The sequence below is a fragment of the Dipodomys ordii genome, unplaced genomic scaffold (assembly GCF_000151885.1).
Source record: "Dipodomys ordii isolate 6190 unplaced genomic scaffold, Dord_2.0 Scaffold2, whole genome shotgun sequence".
Classification (NCBI taxonomy): Eukaryota; Metazoa; Chordata; class Mammalia; order Rodentia; family Heteromyidae; genus Dipodomys; species Dipodomys ordii.
Genome location: NW_012267218.1, coordinates 20,627,860 through 20,648,353, shown reverse-complemented (window position 1 = coordinate 20,648,353; position 20,494 = coordinate 20,627,860). Strand labels below are relative to the sequence as shown.

Genomic DNA, 20,494 nt, shown 5'->3' with positions numbered 1-20,494 from the left:
AAATTAACACACAAAGAGCCATGTAATTTTGCATTCACCCACATCCTCCTCCCCAAGGAAAATACATTATTCTGAAGTTAAGGATACCAAGTAGAAAAGCATGTACATGCAGTGCCAGACTGAAACTGGTGATTCCTAGGAACAAGTCTCATAGGAAGAAGACATATGCTAAATCTCTCAGAAAAAAAAGAAGACAAAAGATAATCAGACAGAAATTATTATTTGTCTCAATTTATGAAAACAAATTAACCCTCGTATTATGAAAGTGCTAATAAGTGGTACTCCTAATCAACATTTTTATTTACAAAAGCCAATAAAGTCAACACTGAAGTTATACATGAAACAAGCACAGAACTTTTCTAGGACATTATGTATGTGTAACACATCAGAAAACAACTCAAAATATGTTGCTGCAAACATTAAAGTCATCTACTACTTCAAAAAAGGAAGTCATTTTTACCTGATTTAAGGTAAATGCGTGGTAAACAGTTTGGGTACTTAATACTCTAGTTCTGTGTTAGTATTAATCACTCCTGAGTTAAAAAGTCAAAGGTAAGGGCTGGGAATGTATTCTCAGTGGTTGAGCACTTGCCTAGCAAGTTCAAGACACTTGGTTTGATCTCCAGAATCTGTAATACACACATAGCAGCTGACTAAACACTTACCAATTTCCTGCCGAGTACTACACACTCCAGCCCCATACTCCTCCAAAACTTTGGCAGCTGCTTCTTGACATGATCCACTGTTCCGTGCAAATCCAAGATAGTTGTAGGAACCCATGTTTATAACATCTTTAATTATATTCCCGGTGTACCTGTGTTTCAACAGCAAAGCACTTAATGAAACTGGCAAGTAAATTTAACACATCTAATAATTAAGTGTAATATACACTGACAATACAAAAGGAAGTACCAAATACCTGAATGAAAAAAAAGTCAACTTCTCTTACTGCTAACTAGAGAAGTGGATAGTAAAACAAAATACCAAATGTCTACTTATTAGCAGTGAAGAGTTTTTAAACACTGATGATATCAAGTGTTGGTCTGGACAGTCTGCATAAACTACATAGTATCAATCAATACAGAAAGCCCATCTTATTTGCAGTTTTAACAAAATTTTGACAAAGTTTGGTAAAATACATAAATTATTTTGCAGTTTGGTTTTTAAAATTGTTAGGACATTGATACCATCCTTCTCATGTGTGCCACAGAAAATTTATTATTTTGCGGTAGCTGCATAGTACTCTACAGTGCAGATGTGCTATCCTGAGTCATCTTGTGTTAATAAGCTCCAAGTTCCAGAGAATTAAAGCAACAGCAGTTTATTTCTTTTCCATACTTCTGTCTACCTTAGGTTGATGGGAAACCATCAGCTCTTTAAGCCGTAATGTCCTTCCGAGTCAGGGACCCAGGTTGACTGAGCCATCCGGAATGCTACCAAGTCTGTGGGCCCACAATGTGCCATGGCTCTGTATATTCTTGTGGATATATGTTCATGTGTAGAAATTGCTGTGCCAGGACTGGGAAGGTGGCTCAGTGGTAGAGCGCTTGCTTGCATGCATGAGGCCCTGGGTTCGATTCCTCAGCACCACATAAGCAAAAAGAAAAAAGCCAGAAGTGGTGCTGTGGCTCAAGTGGTAGAGTGCTAGCCTTGAGCTGAAGAGCTGAGGGAGAGTGCCCAGGCCCAGAGTTCAGGCCCCACGACCGGACCCAAAAACAACAACAAAAAAACCCCAACAAACCCACATATCACAAAAAATAAAAATAACAAAAAAGTTTATAACAATGAACACTATGAAAGGAAAACAATCATATCGAATTATATCTTTAGCTGCTATTCCTGTTTCAAGAGAATATTCATTTGCATTAATTTCTCAAATGAACAAACTCTTTTTCGTTGTTGCCAGGAAATCATTTCCCAACTGTGACTCACTTGAAGGACCAATTGTAGTCATGAGACTGTCTCTCCATGATGTCCACCCTTGCTCCAGGTACACTACATATTGGTCGATTCCAGTTGTCTCTTATCCTCATGTAGAGGTTCCTTGTATAGAAGTTTTCGAAATCCTGATACAATGACACAAAGTCCTGCCAACAAATGATGAAATGCTATGAGTTTAACTGAATTACTTTAAAAAAAAAACACAAATTTTACAACTTCATTTTTTTCATACTGCAAGAATATCTGTGAATGACAGGTCAATTATGTTTAAATAACGGATACATTAGGATATCCATTTTGAGAGGCATCAATTCTCCGTCTTTGATGGTTGACCTATATTACACTGCTTCAAGTAACTGATTCCATGAATGTGAAAGCAACTTAATAAAGTTGGCCTCAAAAAAATAAAATTAAGTTGCACAACACTCTCATTGAATAATCTCAAAAAGACTTTCTGTCCCCCCATAAGGATAAATGCTATAAAAACTAATTTATCTCCTATTTCAAACAAGAAATATACCTCCAAGTTAAGATTCTACCAGATGCCTTTTTTTTGAAGTACTTAAATGAAAGAAATCCAAAGCAAAATGAAAAGAGGTACATCATAGGAAGTCATACACCTTGGGTTTTTTCCTCTTGGATAGGCGTTAAGAACGCATAGTACATTCTGATATTGAATCCATATTTAAAATTTTCTTTCTTCCCTGAACTTAAACTAAAACTTCATTCTGTAAAAAAATCAAAGTGCAGTAGAACCAAAGTGAATCATAATGCTACGCCCAGTGTCCTATGACCCTCTGCTCAGAACACATGTGACCAGACTACAGAAATCTACTTCAATGTCCAACTCTCCAAATCAAAGGGTAAACCAACAAAAAGAAAATGAAACTAGTTTATTACAGTCAACACACCTCTGAGTTCTCAAATCTGCTCTAAACTAATCAAAAACACTTAAAAGTTTAGGGAGGCCTCATTCTATAAGACTTTTTGATACTAAAAAAACAAAACCCACAATATACATTTCTTCTATGGACACTCTGAAGTGCTTACTAAATAAGCCTCAGAATAGATACAATCTTCTTAAATATGAACTGAGCAGAGTCACAAAGTATTCTGAGAATTTGCAGTACTTGATACAATCTCTCCATAATTAGTTTTAACATTTGCCTTCCCTGAGAGTAGAAAATATCCAAAATAATATATCTACAATAAGTGGAATTTTATTGTTTAAATCATTTGTTCCTTTTGACAGAATTAGATGAGTACAAGTAGAGACATTCTTTGGCCACTATTCACTATTCATTATTTATTTCTCAAAGGAAAAAAACAACAACAAGTAGGTCCCAACCCATTTTAACTCACATCAAATAGAGTAATAGTACTATTCTGCTAATAAAACCACAATATTGAAGAACTCATTTCTTTATAATAAAAGGACAGGTTCACTCCATCACTTTCTAAGTACTAATGTTCAAGAAAAAAACTAGAGTGCTTGCCTTGCATGCATGAGGCCCTGGGTTCGATTCCTCAGCACCACATGGGCAGAAAAGGCCGGAAGTGGTGCTGAGGCTCAAGTGGTAGAGCACTAGCCTTGAGCTGAAGAGCTGAGGGACAGCGCCCAGGCCCAGAGTTCAAGCCCCACGACTGACCAAAAAAAAGGAGAGTAAGCTGTTACAGTGAGGGAGGTTAGAGACCAAGAACAGGTGGAACAGAAGAGGGAATACAGCCAAAGTGTCAGCTTCCCTTTATTCCCTAGCTAAATATTAGGGTAGCAGCTCTGGCTGCACTTAGGGTTAGTAGAGAGGTCTGAAGGGCAGCAAACCAAACTCCTTGACGGTTAGCAGTGAAGAAAAGGAACAGGAAAGGAATCACTATTGGGGATTTCACTTTAGACAACAGGACTATCTGCATGTGAAAACATCATGTACACTTAAACAGCCTAGGACTACAGTTAAAAAAGGAGACATACCTTTTCATTCATTCAAATAGCCTGTAGTGAATATTTGATTTATATTGAATTCATTGTCAGACTCTCAGAATATGTTAAAGACCAAGATTATTCTCTCCACAAACAATACAATGATCTCTTTATTTCTAACCCTATACTCCCATAAACTCCACAACCTTTTTCCTCCTCCTAGCTGAGTCACTGTGAAGTGACCTTAGAGGGAGCTGGTAACATTCAGTCACGATGCTCAGTCACTGGACAAACATTTACAGAGCAGTTCCTTCCAGGCATGAAGCTGGGCATGTGGATGCAATTAGTTTAGAACTTCAACATTCATTAGAATCTCTTAGTGAAGAGGCATACAAATACATGTGAGGTTATAGATCTTATAAGGGATGCTGGCTCAGGGCCCAGGAGGCTACAGAACTGGTAGTGAATGACAATGATCCGGTCAAGTTCAAGCAGTCTTAAGAATACATTCTTGGGCTGGGAAAGTGGCTCCGTGGTAGAACACTTGCCTTGCATGCCTGAGGCCCTGGGTTCGATTCCTCAGCACCACATAAGCAAAAAGAAAAAAGCCAGAAGTGGTGCAGTGGCTCAAGTGGTAGAGCGCTAGCCTTGAGCTGAAGAGCTGAGGGACAGTGCCCAGGTCCAGAGTTCAGGCCCCACGACCGGACCCCCCCCCCAAAAAAAGGAATACATTCTTCACGAACATTCTTCCTGAAGCCATTCACAAAGCACAATCTCCTTTCTTGAGATGACATCTTAGATTGCTGAGCTTGAAATACTGATCATATGAACAATTTCTCTACCTGAGAGAAAAATTCAAATTTGTGGGTTTGCTAACTAGAAATTATTGAAGACATTACAAAAAGTAATCTGGGATCATCTCAACGATTAACTAATAAATGTCCTTTATTAAACCTATTTATGGTGGTCCTTCTAGAAAATTCTCACATTGTTTACATACTCGGGGCTTCGTACTTGCTAGGCAGGCACTCTACCAACTTGAGCCATCCCTCAGACCCAGAAGTTGACTTTCCATCAATTGTTTGTCTGTTGAGTGTAATTCTGTCACAATATAGATGCCCACATACTCTCACAGGATGATGATAAAGAGGATGAATAATCACAATAGTAACAAGTTCCCATCTGTTATTTTTGATAAAAAGGCATTTGCCAAGTGGTTCATGTGTAAATATAAATTTACACGTATGACTACTGCTGCATCTTCTTACATAAGGTATCATTGCTCCCATTTTCAGAGGCTAACTGCTTTTTCCAATTAGGCCATTAGCCAAAGACATAGCTGGGATCTGAACTGAGTCAAATTCTGCTCCAAAGCCCAATGCTGCGATGCCTTTTATTCCTGAGGCCATATGTGTATGGACAGACAGATAGGATGTAGAAGGTGAAAACCTGTATTTCCCAGACACACTTGTGAGCCAGCTGTAGGTGTGACACGGATTCTACCCAGCAGGAGTACACGTAAAGTTTGGAGACAGGCACTTGTTTTGTACCTGCACAGGAAGCATGCTCTATTATACTTCATGCTGGCAAGCACCTGCTAAATTCCATGGTGCAACACCAATGAATTCCATAGTCAGTAACCATGAAGGCATCATTTCGATACTTGGAGGAGCAGGTTCCTTATGTGAAATGGCTGCTTAGTTGTAAGAGGGAGGCTCTGGGGACTGGGAAGGTGGCTCAGTGGTAGAGTGCTTGCCCTATAGGCATGAGGCCCTGGGTTCAATTCCTCAGCATCACAAAAGCAGAAAAAGCCAGAAATAGCGATGTGGTTCAAGTGGTAGAGTGCTACCCTTGAGCTGAAGAGCTGAAGGACAGCACCCAAGCCCAGAGTTCAGGCTTACCATCCCCCCCCCCCCGCAAAAAAAAAGAGGGAGGCTCTGACCTTACTATGCCAGTTCTCCATTCTGTGGATGCCTAATTCCTTGAAATGCCTGGTTCCTTGTTTACTTAAATGAGCTATAATGATTTTGCTAACTCTGTTAAAATGTGAATATTTCAGCAATATGTTTGTAATAAGTGTTAAGAAGCAATAAATTAGCAGTATTTATAAATTAAGGGAATAAAATGCATTCGTTGGGGTTGGGAAGGTGGCTCAGTGGTAGGGCGCTTGCCTTGCATGCATGAGGCCCTGGGTTTGATTCCTCAGCACCACATAAGCAGAAATAAGCTCGAAGTGGGGCTGACACTCAAGTGGCAGAGCGCTAGCCTTGAGTTGAAGAGCTGAGGGACAGTGCCCAGGCCCAGAGTTCAGGCCCCACAACCGACCAAAAAGTAAAATAAAATAAAATGCATTCGTCTAAGCCACACACTGATTAAGTGATATAGCTAAAACTAAAACTCTGGAAGTATGAGAAACTAGCTCTACTAGTGGGAGTGCTACCACTGACTTCTAAAAAGCATTCTCAACGTCAGGTACAATTTAATTATTTTTATTTCTTTTAGAGTGTAAAATAAGTTAGTTATTGTGATTAGGATCTTAAATACTTTCCAAAGACCCACGTGCTAAAGCTTGGTGACCAGTCTGAGGCCCTCCTGGAAAGTGGCAGAACTGTTAGGAGGAGGGCCTAGCTGAAAGAAGTAAGTTCAGTCACTCCGACCTTGCCCTCTGCTTTGTGGCTGCCATGAGGTGAACAGCTCTGTTCCACCACTTCTCTCCTTTGCCTTGTCATAGGCTCGAAACAAATGGAGTTAACAGTACAGACTGAGCTTAATCATGAGCCAAAATAAACAGTACCTCCTTTTAAGTTGTTTATCATGGTGTTTTGTCATAGCAAAAAAAAAAAAAGGTGACTAACACACGAAGGCACAAAAATCTCAACATATCTAAAGACAAAGTTTCTGTCATATCTGAGTGTTTGAAGCAAACAGCAGTGCTTTGATGTTGGGACAAAAAGCTTGGAAAACATACTCAGAAATGTTTCCGTGCCTTCTCAATAGCAAGATCCTATCTGAAGATATAAAGATATAAAACCAACCAGCACTCAATATATGGATCTTAGAGAACAAATTTACATCAGAATCGAACAGCTTTAAAACTGTTCAAAATTGGCTAAAGAAAAACAGGATGGAACAAATAAAACCTATGAAGTCATAGTACAATGTATTCTGATCTCTGCTGACTGTTTTTAATGGTATTATTTTAAAAATAACATTATCTCTGTGTGCATATAGGCAATTAAAAGATGACCCTTGAACAAAACTTCACATTAACAATTAACTCAAAGGGCTCAATGTTAAATGCAAAATATAAAATGATTTTTCTCAGGAAAAAACAAAAAACAAAGCCAGGTGCTAGTGTATCACACCTGTACTCAGGAGGCTGAGATCTGAAGATTGCAGTTTAAAGCCAGCCCGAGCAGGAAAGTACATGAGACTTTCATCTCCAATTAACCACCAGAAAACCGGAAGTGGCTAGCCTTGAGCTGAAGAACATAGGGACAGTGCCCAAGCCCAGAATTCAAGCCCCACAACTGACCAAAAGAGGGAAAAAAAAAATCAAGCAATAAATAAATAAACCCACTACATCATTGGCAGAAATGTATAATGTGGCAAAGCAGTATGTGATATCTCAAAAAGGTGAATAGAGGCTATCCACATGACCCAGCAACCCCATTCCTAGTTTTACACCCGAAACAACTGAAAACATATTCAAACTAGTCCAAAAGTTCACTGTAACACTGTTTTCCATAGCCAATGGTATAGTGCTAATTGTTAAAAACAAATTACAGGTTGTGGAATTTGTACAGATTTTGGAGAATTTTGGATTTTGAAATATTTCCATAGACTTCACTGGTTGAGCATTCTGAATCCAATATACTCCAGCAATTTAGATCCAGATTTTACATCCCAATTTTCTGATCAGAGATGCTCGACTAGTGCCGTTAACCTCAAAAACATGCTAAAAACATGCTAAGAAGTCAGACACAGAAGGCCACATACTGTATGATTTCACTTCTATGAAATATCAAGAATACATAAAAATAGGGGTTGGGAAGGTGGCTCAGTGGTAGAGCGCTTGCCTTGCATGCTCAAGGCCCTGGGTTCGATTCCTCAGCCCCACATAAGCAAAAAGAAAAACGCCGGAAGTGGCACTGTGGCTCAAGTGGTAGAGTGCTAGCCTTGAGCTGAAGAGCTGAGGGACAGCGTCCAGGCCCAGAGTTCAGGCCCCATGACCGGACCAAAAAAAAAAAAGAATACATAAAAATAAAGAAACAGAAAACAAATTAGTGCCCACACCAAATGTGGCCCACTAGCAAAGATCAAGTGAAATTAAAGACATACAAAGGGAAACTAAAGACAGTTTAGTTGGTAAAAGATTGGAGAGGTCCATAAATACATGTCTAGGAATTAGAGCTATCTAAATATTTACAGTAACTTAATGAGTAGCTGACCATAAAAGGAGAAAAGCCTCATTTTCATCAGCATTAGAATAAACAAACTGTGGTATAGTCATACACAGCAATAACAAAGAAGAGATCCCCAACAAATGGTTGAAACTTATGTTAAATAACTGAAGTCCAAAACGTATTACACAGTATATTTATAGAAAAGTTAACTTAGGTTTAGCAAACGTGTTTACTAATGCACACAGAGCTGACAATGACCAGAGGTCAGTCAGGAGAGTGGTTACCCCGAGGCAGAGCGCTGGCTTGGGAGGTGGTGGTTTTGTGGCTACTCATTTATTCACTCCACTCCACTCCACATTTACCATCTACTGACATTTTCTAGATGAATGTTCTGCTTTCATTGATTACATAAAACCAGAAAATAATGGCTAAAATAACAGAAACAATGTTCTAACTGAACAATTCTAAACTTTTTACAGAAAACATTTTCTATGACATATATTTACTCTGAAAGTTTGATGTGACAGATTTTGTTGGGTTGCCTGATGCTAAGAAAATGTGTACCTACATTTACTGAGTCTCACATCTTATGACAAGAAAAGCTTCTTTTTCACGGTGTTAAAACACAAATCTGGAAAAGACCAAGATGCCTAAACTTTCAGCTATAAAACTGAAGGCCATACAATCTGAAAATCTCTTTTCCAAATATGGGAGCCAGAAGCAGTACCCCTATAATCTAACCTACTTGGGAAGCAGAGATCAGGAGGATTGTGGTTTAAGCTGAGATGAAACATTAGCAAGATCTTTCAACAAATAAGCTGGATATTGTTGTACATGCCTATAATTCCATTTGCATGAGAGTCTAAGATAGGAGAATTTCCATCCAAGGCTGGCCTGGACCAAAAGTGCAAACTGCTACCTGAAAAATAACTGAAGTCAATAAAAAAGTAGGGAGGGCTCATGGAGTGACAGAGTACTTGTCTAACAAGTGAAAAGCCCAGAGTTCGAACCCCAGTGCCCCCAAAATAAGTAAATGAATTTTTTTTTAAATCTACAAATGTTGTCTATAGATACTATAATCTTGCTGAAAGATTTTAGGACACTTGGCAGAACTAAGTATAACACTATATATCAAATGCAACCTAGTGAAAAAATTTCAGTTATAACTTTTTATTTGGGTAATATAATCAACAAAATGTTATAAGATAGATCTATAAATAGCAGAAACATGACAAAACTGTTTCAAAACTTAAATCCAGAATATAAAAACCATGCATGATAATATACACAGGGCTAAATGCATTTACACACAAACAAACACTAAAGGAGGGTATACTTAGGAGAGGATTCTGAAGGTGTAACTCCTCTGAAAAACTAATGTACTGCTTATAAATGCAAATACCACGAAGTGGAAATATGTTCTGGGGGCTTGGCAAAGGAGGCGGCACAGGAATAAAAGGAGGAAGGGTAAGCAAATGTCATTATCGTCAATCTACATTATCTGAAAATGAACTATTTATCTTGAGGGTAGGGACAGAAGGAGAAAAATGGGGGAGGAGGAAGGAAGGCGTGACAATGGTCAAGAAGCATTGTACTCATATCTGACTTGTGGAATTGTAACCCCTTTGCACAACTACTTAGAAAAACAACAATAATAAAAATAGATAAATAAAAGTCCCAAATGTTGGAAATGGAAACATCCTAGGATTAAAAAGTTTTATATGGCAGAAGGATTTATTTTATAAACCAATAATTCTGTCTTTGCCTCTCATTAATTTTTTAAAAGTAAAACACATAAAAGGTTACCTATTGACTGTCAAATCTGTGAACCAAAGTCATGAACTTTCCCTCGGGTTGTCACGTAAGTCATCCTACTGTTTGTTCTTTCCTGTTTTTAATGGAAGAGACAGGAAGCTGTCATGCTGTTCCCATGCTGCCCATAAAGGCACAGAATGTGACTCTGAGGTTAAAGTTACCAGTTCAAACTGAGTCACCTGACTATTATGTGCATGTGAGTACAGACACCTACACCTACGCCTCACACATACACCTACAACTGACCATGAAAACTTCAAGATCTCAAAGTTTTCATTGTTACTATTTACCACCAGTCACAATACCATTAATATCTTAGTTACTGAATGTCTAGTAATGCCACCCACCTTCTAGACACTAGGTACAGAGCAGTAAACAAAGACAACAATAGTCCCTGTGCTCATGAAATTTTTGATAGGAGAGATACTAAATAAAGTATAGCAAACAGAAACTATGGCTGGGAAGGTGGCTCAGTGGTAGAGCGCCTGCCTCGCATGCCTGAGGCCCTGGGTTCACTTTCTCAGCACCACATAAGCAAAAATGAAAAGAGCCAGAAGTGGCGCTGTGGCTCAAGTGGTAGAGCGCTAGCCTTGAGCTGAAGAGCTGAGGGACAGTGCCCAGGCCCAGAGTTCAGGCTCCATGACTGGACCCCCCCCCCCAAAAAAAAGAAACTATGTCTGACAGTGAAAAACAGGAATGGAAGAAAAACAAGCAGAGAGGGACAGATGATGCTGAGCCATGAGAAAGTTACTGGAGCACCCTTGGTAGAAGACAGGACAAAAAGGAGTGGGGGGACTGTGTGGAGGAAAAGTTTCCACCTGGGTGGACAGCAAGAATGTGGCAGTGAGGCAAGAGAGTGCTTCAAGTGTGCATGGACTCCACAGAGGTCAACAGTAGGTAAGGAAGTAGCATCTGGGTGAAAATGCAGATTGGTAAGAAGTCATTAACTCTTTACTGGACTTTACTGGAGGCGTGGGTTAAATGGTAGAGGACCAGCCGAGCAAGCAAGTAGAGCCAGTGCAAGGACTTCCCTGAATTCAAATCCTATCACTGCAAAAAAAAAAAAAAAAAGGTGGCAGACTGTAGCTAATGGGGCACATGAGGTATGTGGCAGAAAGAAGACTCATGGGCAACTCCAAGCTTTTCAGTCTAACTGGCAGAAGGGAGTTGTCACTGGAGCTAGGGAAGACAGCTAGCTGGTTACATGGCATATAGCTAGGCTTCAAATATGTAAAAAGCTGTGGAGATGATCACAGTGCCACTTCTGGCTTTTTCTGAGTAGTTTGTTGGAGCTAAGAGTCTCACAACCTCTCCTGCTTAGGTTGGCTTGGAACTGCAATCCTCAGATCTCACCCTCCTGAGTAGCTAGGATTATAGGCATGAGCCCTTGGTGCCCACTCAGCCCCTTGTTTTGTTAGCTGTTTTTAACACAGGGTTTTGCTTCATGCCTAGGCTAGCTTGTACTTCTCTGTATCATTGAGGACGACAGGCACAAACTACTGCATCCAGCCCAGGTATTTCCCCCATAGCTGGGATAACAGGTATGTACAACCACAGCCAGCCATTGGTTGAGATGGAGTCTTGTTCATTTTACGCACAGTTGACCTCTAACCTCAATCCTCTGATCTCCACCTCCCAAGTAGCTGGGATTACAGATCTGAGTCACTGTACCTGGATGCTTTATTATTTTCCAGGCCGGATCTTGTGGTTCTGCCCAGGGCCAGTCTTAGGTCATGTTCCTCCTACTTAAGTCCTCCTATATAGCAGGGATCATAGACATGAACCCCCAAGTAGGCTTTTGATTAAGACAGAGTCTTGCTAACTTAAACCTGAGATGGCCTCAAACCATGATCTTGATTTCTGCCTCCTGAGTAGCTGGAAAATAAGCATGAGCCACCATACCAGTTTTGTCCTTGAAAAGTATTTTTAAATCACTTGGCCAAATTAACATTCCAATGTCACTCAATTTTAAATTTGGAACAGCTCAGAATAACATACAGAAAATAGTTATTTAAACTTCTACATTCACAGTTAATAGAAAGACACAATTCCAAATTGTTATATGCTATATATGTAAAGAAAATCCAAACTAAAAGACTGAGGTTACTGAACTACAAGTTTTTAATTCAGTAATCAGGGTAGCCATGGTAACTACATCATACTTTACTCCTGAAATTTCTGGGTGTCTCCTATCAATATAGTATAAAATTTTTCTTTTGTTTGTTTTTGGGTCCGGTCATGGGCCTGAACTCTGGGCCTGGGCACTGTCCCTCAGCTCTTCATCTCAAGGCTAGCGCTCTGCCACTTGAGCCACAGCGCCACTTCCGGCTTTTTTCCTTTTTGTTTATGTGGTGCTGGGGAATCGAACCCAGGGCCTCAGGCACACAAGGCAAGCGCTCTACCACTGAGCCACCTTCCCAGCCCTAAAATTTTTCTTGATTTAAGCTTTTGTTATGTTTATCACATACATGTTTTGTTTGGGGGGGATTTTTTTTTTTTTTGTCCATCATGGGGCCTGGGCACTGTCCCGCAGCTCTTCAGCTCAAAGCTAACACTCTACCACTTGAGCCATGGCGCCACATCCAGCCTTTTCTGCTTATGTGGTGCTGAGGAAGTAAACCCAGGGCCTCATGCATGTGAGGCAAGCGCTCTACCACTGAGCCTCCTTCCCAGCCCTGTTTATGAAATACATGTTGCTGGACTACTTGCTTTACTCACATAAAAAATAAAATGGTAAGCCAGACGCCAGTGGCTCATGCCTGTAATCCTAGCTACTCAGGAGGCTGAGATCTGAGAATCAAGGTTCAAAGCCAGCCCGAGCAGGAAGGTCTGTGAGACTCTTATCTCCAATTAACTACCAAAAAACCAGAAGTGGCACTGTGGCTCAAGTGGTAGAGCACTTGCCTGGGACAGTGCCCAGGTCCAGAGTTCAAGCCCCACGACTGACAAATAAATAATAAAATGGTAAAGTGAAAAAAGTAATATTTGTGTCCAAGATACCACTAGTAACAAAAGATCAAGCAATAAAATTATAAGTATTTTTTGTAAATTATTCAAAACAAACTCAAAGTCATTCATCTTTATTAATATGACTGTGGAACGCAGTTGTATCCAAACAATATTGTAAATTTCCCTATAAAGAACTAAAATTAATAGTTAAATGATCTCCTTTTTAAAAATGGAATGAGGAAGAAATCAGGAGTGGCTATGGAAACCATTCAATGCAATGAAGAAGTGTCTATATTATATTTGCATTTTATGATAATAAACACTTTCCCTTACCTCCCTCCAGTTTAACACTTAAAATCTGCCTTTGTCTTTTACTGCATCTCTCCAGCATGAGAAAACAAACATGATCTCTCACAAGACTAAATGACCTTTCTTCCATCTAAAACCTAACTTTTTATAAGAAAATGGCAGAATATAATGTTTAAACTGATAATGTTATCTACTGAGAAAATCCCATTGAAAATAAATTGCATAAGTTAGTATAATCCTCTCAACAAACTATAGATGTAAATGTCCATCTCCCACTCACCCCTACATATTTCCTCATTACTTTCTCCAAGGATTATTTCTGTTTTTCTTTTTTCTTTTTTGGGTCAGATGTGGGGCCTGAACTCTGGGTCTGAGTGCTGTCCCTGTGCTCTTCAGCTCAAGGCTAGTACTGTACCATTTTGGAGTCACAGTACAACTTCTGGTTTTCTGGTGGTTAACTGGAGATAAAAGTGTCATGGGCAGGGCACTGGTGGCTCACGCCTGCAATTCTACCTACTCAGGAGACTGAGATCTGAGGGTAGCAGTTTAAAGCCAGCCTGTGCAGGAAAGTCCGTGAGACTCTTATTTCCAATTAACCACCAGAAAACCGGCATTGTGGCTGAAGTGGTAGAGCACTTGCCTTGAGCTGAAGAGCCCGGGGACAGCACCCAGGCCGAGTTCAAGCTCACAACCAACTAAAAAAAAAAAGAAAGAAAAGAAAGAAAGTCTCATAGACTTTCCTGCCCAGGCTGGCTTTGAACCACAATCCTCAGATCTCAACCTCTAGAGTAGCTAGGATTATAGGTGTAAGCCACTAGCAATGGCTTCTAAGGATTATTTCTTGACCAATCCTGTGATACTCAGATTGCTTTTCTATATTTTTGGTTTTTTGGTTTTATTGTGAAAATACTGTGCAGATGCTTTTCTGTTTTATATTTCCACAAAATGCAAGTACTATTTACTTGTATAATGGTTTTACAATGATGAGTGTTCATTTCCCAAGAAAAGAAAAATTGCTTAAAAATAAGATCTATATGTTCTAATTTTCTCACATAAAATTAAGTACAGAGAAGTAGTCCCAAATATTTAAACTTAACCTCTGGAATCATAAGTTCACAAATTAACTCAAATACACCTTCATCATTTCATTCATTCATCCACTCATGACATTCTGAGTTCTAGTTGTGCAAGCTATAGTCAATCTTTTGTTCAAAAACTCTGCAAACCAAGTGTTGGTGGTTCATGCCTATAATCATAGCTAGTTGGGAGACTGAGATCTCAGTTCAAAGCCAGCCCAGGAAGAAAAGTCCATGAGACTCTTATCTCCAACCAGCAAAAGAGCTGGACAGATGTGTGGTTCAAGTGGTAGAGCACCAGATGTGAGCAAAAATGCTTCACTAGAGAGCAAGACCCTAGTTAGTTCAAGGACTCTTCACTGCTTGCCAAATTTCTTCATTTGATATTTAACCCACAATTCCTTATATATTCACATTTCAGGTTCTCCCAGACATTCCTCATGACTTTGCCTACACATGGGATCCTATCAGTCACAACTGCTGTCAACTAAATCTAGCAAGAGTTGACATGGGCCTGTGAACAAGTAACTTAAAAACTGTACAACAAATGAAGAACACAGAAAACTAAAACAGAAGGGTATGAAAATGGACATATTATGGATGCAACCAGAGACAGAGTAGAGGAGAATCAAAGAACTTTAAGAGTATGTTCAAGTTTTCAATAGTAATAATTGGTTTTGCTTACTAGACAAAATTCTGAATACAGCCAGAGGCTGGTGGCTCACACCTGTAATCCTAGTTACTCAGGAGGCTGAGTTCTGAGGATCGCAGTTCAAAGCCAGCCCAGGCAGGAAAGCCCAATTAACCACCAGAAAACCAGAAGTGGCACTGTGGTTCAAGTGGTAGAGTGCTCACCCTGAGCTGAAGAACTCAGGGACAGTGCTCAGGCCCAAAGTTCAAGCCCTATAACCCACAAAATAAAATAAATAAATAAATATAAATATAAATACATACATATATATACATATATACATATATATATATATATATATATATCTGAATACAGAACTTTGATTGCAATAGATACTGGGTTTTCTTTTTCTTTTTCTTTTTGGTTGGTCGTGGGGCCTGAACTCTGGGCCTGGGCGCTGTCCCTCAGCTCTTCAACTCAAGGCTAGCACTCTACCACTGGAGCCACAGCACCACTTCCAGCTTTTTCTGCTTCTATGGTGCTGAGGAATCAAACCCAGGGCCTCATGCATGCAAGGCAAGCACTCTACCACCTTCCCAGCCCTAGACATTGTTTTTAAAAAACATTCTGATAATAAAATTAACTTGTAGTCATTTCAGTGCAATGAACAGGATAGTCAACATGTGCTGTTAGGACTAGCAAGAGATGCAAAATGGTTCAGATGAGAGAAAAGAATGTCTGATCCTAAGAGGTTTTCTAGGTGTCAGAATTCTTAACTCATACCTATATTGACTGGTTTTATCTTGACAAGGCTACCACAAGGACCATGTTGCCCCAGCTGACCTGGAACTCTTAGGTTTAACTGGTCCTTCTACCTCAGCATCTCCAGTAGCTGAGACTATAGGCAATCCTTCCCATAGTCTCCTAATGCATTCTTTCCTTCCTCCATTGGCTCTTCTCTCAGTAATGACTTTGGCACTCATACATTGCCTCTATCCTCTAACTCCACAAGAGTGAGAGCTATGATGGGTAATAAATAAAGCTCATATATTAAGCCCTTTTCTAACCTAGTACATTCCTAGTATATCTAATCTAGTACAATCCCTAGATTGCTAGAGGGCAATCTCTCCATAATTCATATGCCACAGGCAAACAGGTTTGTTTTATTTAGACTGTGTGTATGTGTGTGTGTGTGTGAGAGAGAGAGAGGGAGAGAGAGAGAGAAATGGAGACAGAGACCGAGAGACAGACACAGGGAGAGGGACAGAGAGAAAGAGAGACTGGTACTCAAACTCAGAATCTAGTGCTTCTTTTCACTCCTTGGCTGGCACTCTATGACCTAAGCCACACCTCCAGCCCTCTGTTTTATCTTTAGTAAAAGCAGACTTTTTTTTTTTGGTTGGTCATGGGGCTTGAACTCTGGGCCTGGGCGCTGTCCCTTAGCTCTTCAGCTCAAGGAGAGAACTCTACTACTTGAGCCACAGTGCCACTTCTGGTTTTCTGACTGGTTTATTGGAGGTAAGTCTTGTGGACTTTCCTGTCCGGGCTGGCTTTGAACTGAGATCCTCAGTTCAGTCTCCTGAGTAGCTAGGATTACAGGCATGAGCCACCAGCACATGGCTAGACTTTTTTTTCCCCCACACATTTTCCTCTGATTCTGTGCCCTCTTCCTAGCTTCCCTCTGATGTGGACATGTATATACTATATATGGGGTCAAGAACATAAAGCCATCTAAAAATGATTCAACAAATTAAGAAGAGGTCCTTTGTTTCTTGATCCTATTTACTTTGTCATATCTCGTTGTGTTTTGATTTTAATGTCCACATATCAAGAAGACCATGTGCTGTTTGTCTCTCTGATCTTGGTTTATTTTACTCAACATGATTTGTTCTAGTCCTATCCATTTCCCTGCCATTATTGTGTCCTTTCTAATGGCTTAAAAGCAACATTTTTAAACCCTGACTTTAATTTTTTATTGGGGAGAGGTAATACATGTGTACTGCATAAAACTTGAAAGCCATAAAAGCATATACCAAGGAAAGTAAAAGAGGTTCTCCTCCTCAAAGAGAGCCACTATTATCTCTGTTTACCAGTATTATAAGAAGATAATTTGCTACTGTAAACAGACTAGCTCAGCCACATTCAACATTAGAGATTGTTTATTTGGGAAGAGGTACTAATCTGTGAAACAGACAGTTGTGTACAGTATGTCCACAAGAAAACACCTCATAAAACCTCATCTTTGCCAAGCACCAGTGGCTCAGAAGGCTGATATCTGAGGATTATGGATTGAAAACAACCTGGACAGGAAAGTCCATGAGTCTCTTATCTCCAATAAACCACAAAAACACTGAAAGTTGAGGTATGCCTTAAGTGGTAGAGTGCCAGCTTTGAGCGAAAAAAGCTAAGGAACAGAGTCCACGTCCTGAGTTCAAGTCCTAGTATCGCTCTTCCCAAAAACAAACAAACAAAAACTTCATCTTTGCAGATTACTGTAAATACAACATGGGATTAGAAGAAGCGTGGCTTTGACACCTCACGATCCTGTGGACGCAGCAGCTATGATGCTGGGTGTCCTCTAACACATTGCTTAGCCTGTAAATGTTCGCTTTCTAACCCATGAAATAGGAAGAGTTATCTAGTTTATTTAATTTCTAAGGTAATTAGGTTAAAACTATGTGAAGTGCTTTGATTTCTTTATACCTTTTACCTTGCTTTCAGCTTACTTTGTGGAATGTTTTCATAAAGCTTAACCCAATATGGAGTTATTTATTTTAACATGTACCATATTTCTAAGGAAAAACTCCAGTACAAACACTAAGGTTTCTATGGACCGAGTCTATTTACAGAATCAAAGACTCTAACAACCACCTTTTGTTCTTCTCGTTCTGTTGCATGGTGACACTTCTCAATTCTCCAATGCCTCAAGAAATCTCGAAGATATCCAAAGAGGGTGAGGACCCCATACCCCACATATGTGAGCACAGCAACCAGCATGGGTGTTTCCTCAAAAGCCTCATTAAATGGTCTTTTATACAGGCCTCCATCTTCTGTAACATGATGGATCTGAAAGAGAAGGGATAATGTTTATTTGATCACAGCAAGAAAAAGATTTCTACTTAAAACCTAAGTCTTCAGAGATCTGTAGAACAATCACTTGAGGATTATATAAATAAAAGTCCAGCAAAACAGAGATCTAATCAATACTTGTTTTCAAAAGAAATAATTTACAAATTATTCATGAACAGTGGAAAAAAAGAGTGAGGAAGACTCATTAATACCTAACACTAATTTTTATCTTAATTTGATTTTCTGAAATAGATTCTAAAATGTGACAATGGAAGGGAATAGAGTTCCCTTTGCTCTAATAAAGATAAATAAATAAACAGTAGCCTATTCTGAAAAAATATTATATAAACTTACCAATGAAGTTACCAAAAGTTCAAAAATAAATTCAGTTTTAGAGTGTAAAAATACATGTAAATGCTTTCCTAGCACTCATTCTTAAAACTACACAGCCATAGTATTTCAAATTAACTCTCAGGACTAAGCCACTACGGGAACACAGTTCATTTTAGTCTTTGTTGGCGGTAACCAAGTTGTTAGGCACAAAAGTAAAATACTTATGCAACTGTTGGAAAGACAACCGGGGGCAGTGGTGCTGCCTATAGGTCCAGCTACTTGAAAGGCTAAGGCAAATGAAACCCTTGAATCCAGTAGAGAGCCCATATTCAGCCTGGGAACCGAGAAAGGGAAGAAGGAAGGAAGGAAATTAATAAAAGTTAACAACATATCACAAGCTGTTAAAATTGGGCGAAGCAAAATGAAAAAGTTTTAAATACAAGAAAAATAACATTCTTGTTATCTCTATTTAGAACTTTATCTGACAATATTTTGCTTTAAGCTCTCCTTAACGGAGAATTGTTCTAAAGTATTCACCCTTAATTGGACATATCATTAAAAATCCAGGAGAGTTACACAGCCCCACAGTCTCTAACCAATGTGCAGCTAATTTATATGGCAGGAATGCAGTGGGTAAAGAAATCTGCCTTTAAAAAAAAAAAAAAAGAAAGAAATATGCCTTTATTTCAAACACATTCAAACCAGCAGGATCAGTATATTTGTGCTGTAGGTTGGCCTGTCTAGGAAAAAGCCAGTCCAGTCATTAGTTGGCCTGTTGTTTTGCAGTACAGGGAATCAAATGAGGGCCTCACAGAGCAAAGGCAAGTACACTAATATTGAGCTACATCTCAACTAATACATCTCTACTAATATTGAGCTACATCTCAGTTACAAGTTTACTTGTAAATACTGTTGATTCTAAAGCCTTATTTAAAATTAAATATAGTTCAAAGAACTAAAGTTACTTTGGAATGTGACTTAAGTCAAAAGACAACTAACCTTGTTTGTGCAGGGACAGACTGAACAGGCCAACTGCTAGGTCAGTTTGTCATAGGTAGACATCTTAGAACCCAAGGGAACAAAATTAGTTGATCTTTAAGTTCTGATGCTAAATTTTGCTTGATTCAACAATAATAAAGGTATCAACATCTTATACAGGTATAAAATTCAATAAGGGAAAGTACCTGGCCAGTTTTGTTCACTATTGTACGTCTAAAAACCAGGAAAGTATTTACTGTTAACAAAGCATAGACACTTAATAATAATTCCTTTAATTTATTTTATTATTACTATGTGAAGTGACAACTCATAAAAATATGATGTCTGTTGAATAAGTGAAAATGTACATTATGCTCTTTGAGAAGGAGTACCCCAAGAAAGACAAGATTAAGTTACAGTAATTTTGCAAATTAACATTAGAATATTTCTACAACTCAGATGTGATGCCTTTTCATATCATTGGGCTCTCAATGAGTTCAGGTTCACTGTAAACAAAATATGGGCTTACCAACTCTTACAGTGGATTTCAAATTCTGGGTTCACTCAGAGGGCTCAAATAAGCCTTCAGCCATTTTTTAACTTGAATGATACTGCCAACACTATAATCAAGAAAATACTATTGAGCTGGAAAGGTGGCTCAGTGGTAGAGTGCTTGCCTTGCATGCGTAAGGCCCTGGGTTTGATTCCTCAGCACCACATAAGCAGAAAAAGCCAGAAGTAGTGCTGTGGCTCAAGTGGTAGAGTGCTAAGCTTGAGCTGAAGAGTTGAGGGACAGCACCCAGGCCCAGAGTTTAGGCCCCATGACCGGCAAAAAAGAAAAGAAAAGAAAAATTTACTGCCTGTCACCAGTGACTCACACCTGTAATCCTAGCTATTCAGGAGGCTGAGATCTGAGGATCACAGTTCAAAGCCAGCCTGAACAGAAAAGTCCATAAGATTCTTTTTTTTTTTTTTGGTCGGTCGTGGGGCTTGAACTCTGGGCCTGGGCGCTGTCACTCAGCTCTTCAGCTCAAGGCAAGCACTCTACCACTTGAGCTACAGCGCCACT

At 39.4% G+C, this 20,494-nt stretch overlaps 1 protein-coding gene across 1 annotated transcript in view; it reads right to left on the bottom strand.

The window, feature by feature from the left end:
* Nucleotides 1-20,494, bottom strand: part of Sptlc2 (serine palmitoyltransferase, long chain base subunit 2) — a 113,365-nt gene that overhangs the window by 66,226 nt on the left and 26,645 nt on the right. Inside the window, exons 2-4 of the mRNA XM_013017303.1 lie at nucleotides 17,917-18,111; nucleotides 1,933-2,087; nucleotides 666-814 (exon numbers count right to left, since the gene is read on the bottom strand). Of these exons, the coding sequence (XP_012872757.1) occupies nucleotides 666-814; nucleotides 1,933-2,087; nucleotides 17,917-18,111 (499 nt within the window). The remainder of the gene's footprint in view (nucleotides 1-665; nucleotides 815-1,932; nucleotides 2,088-17,916; nucleotides 18,112-20,494) is intronic.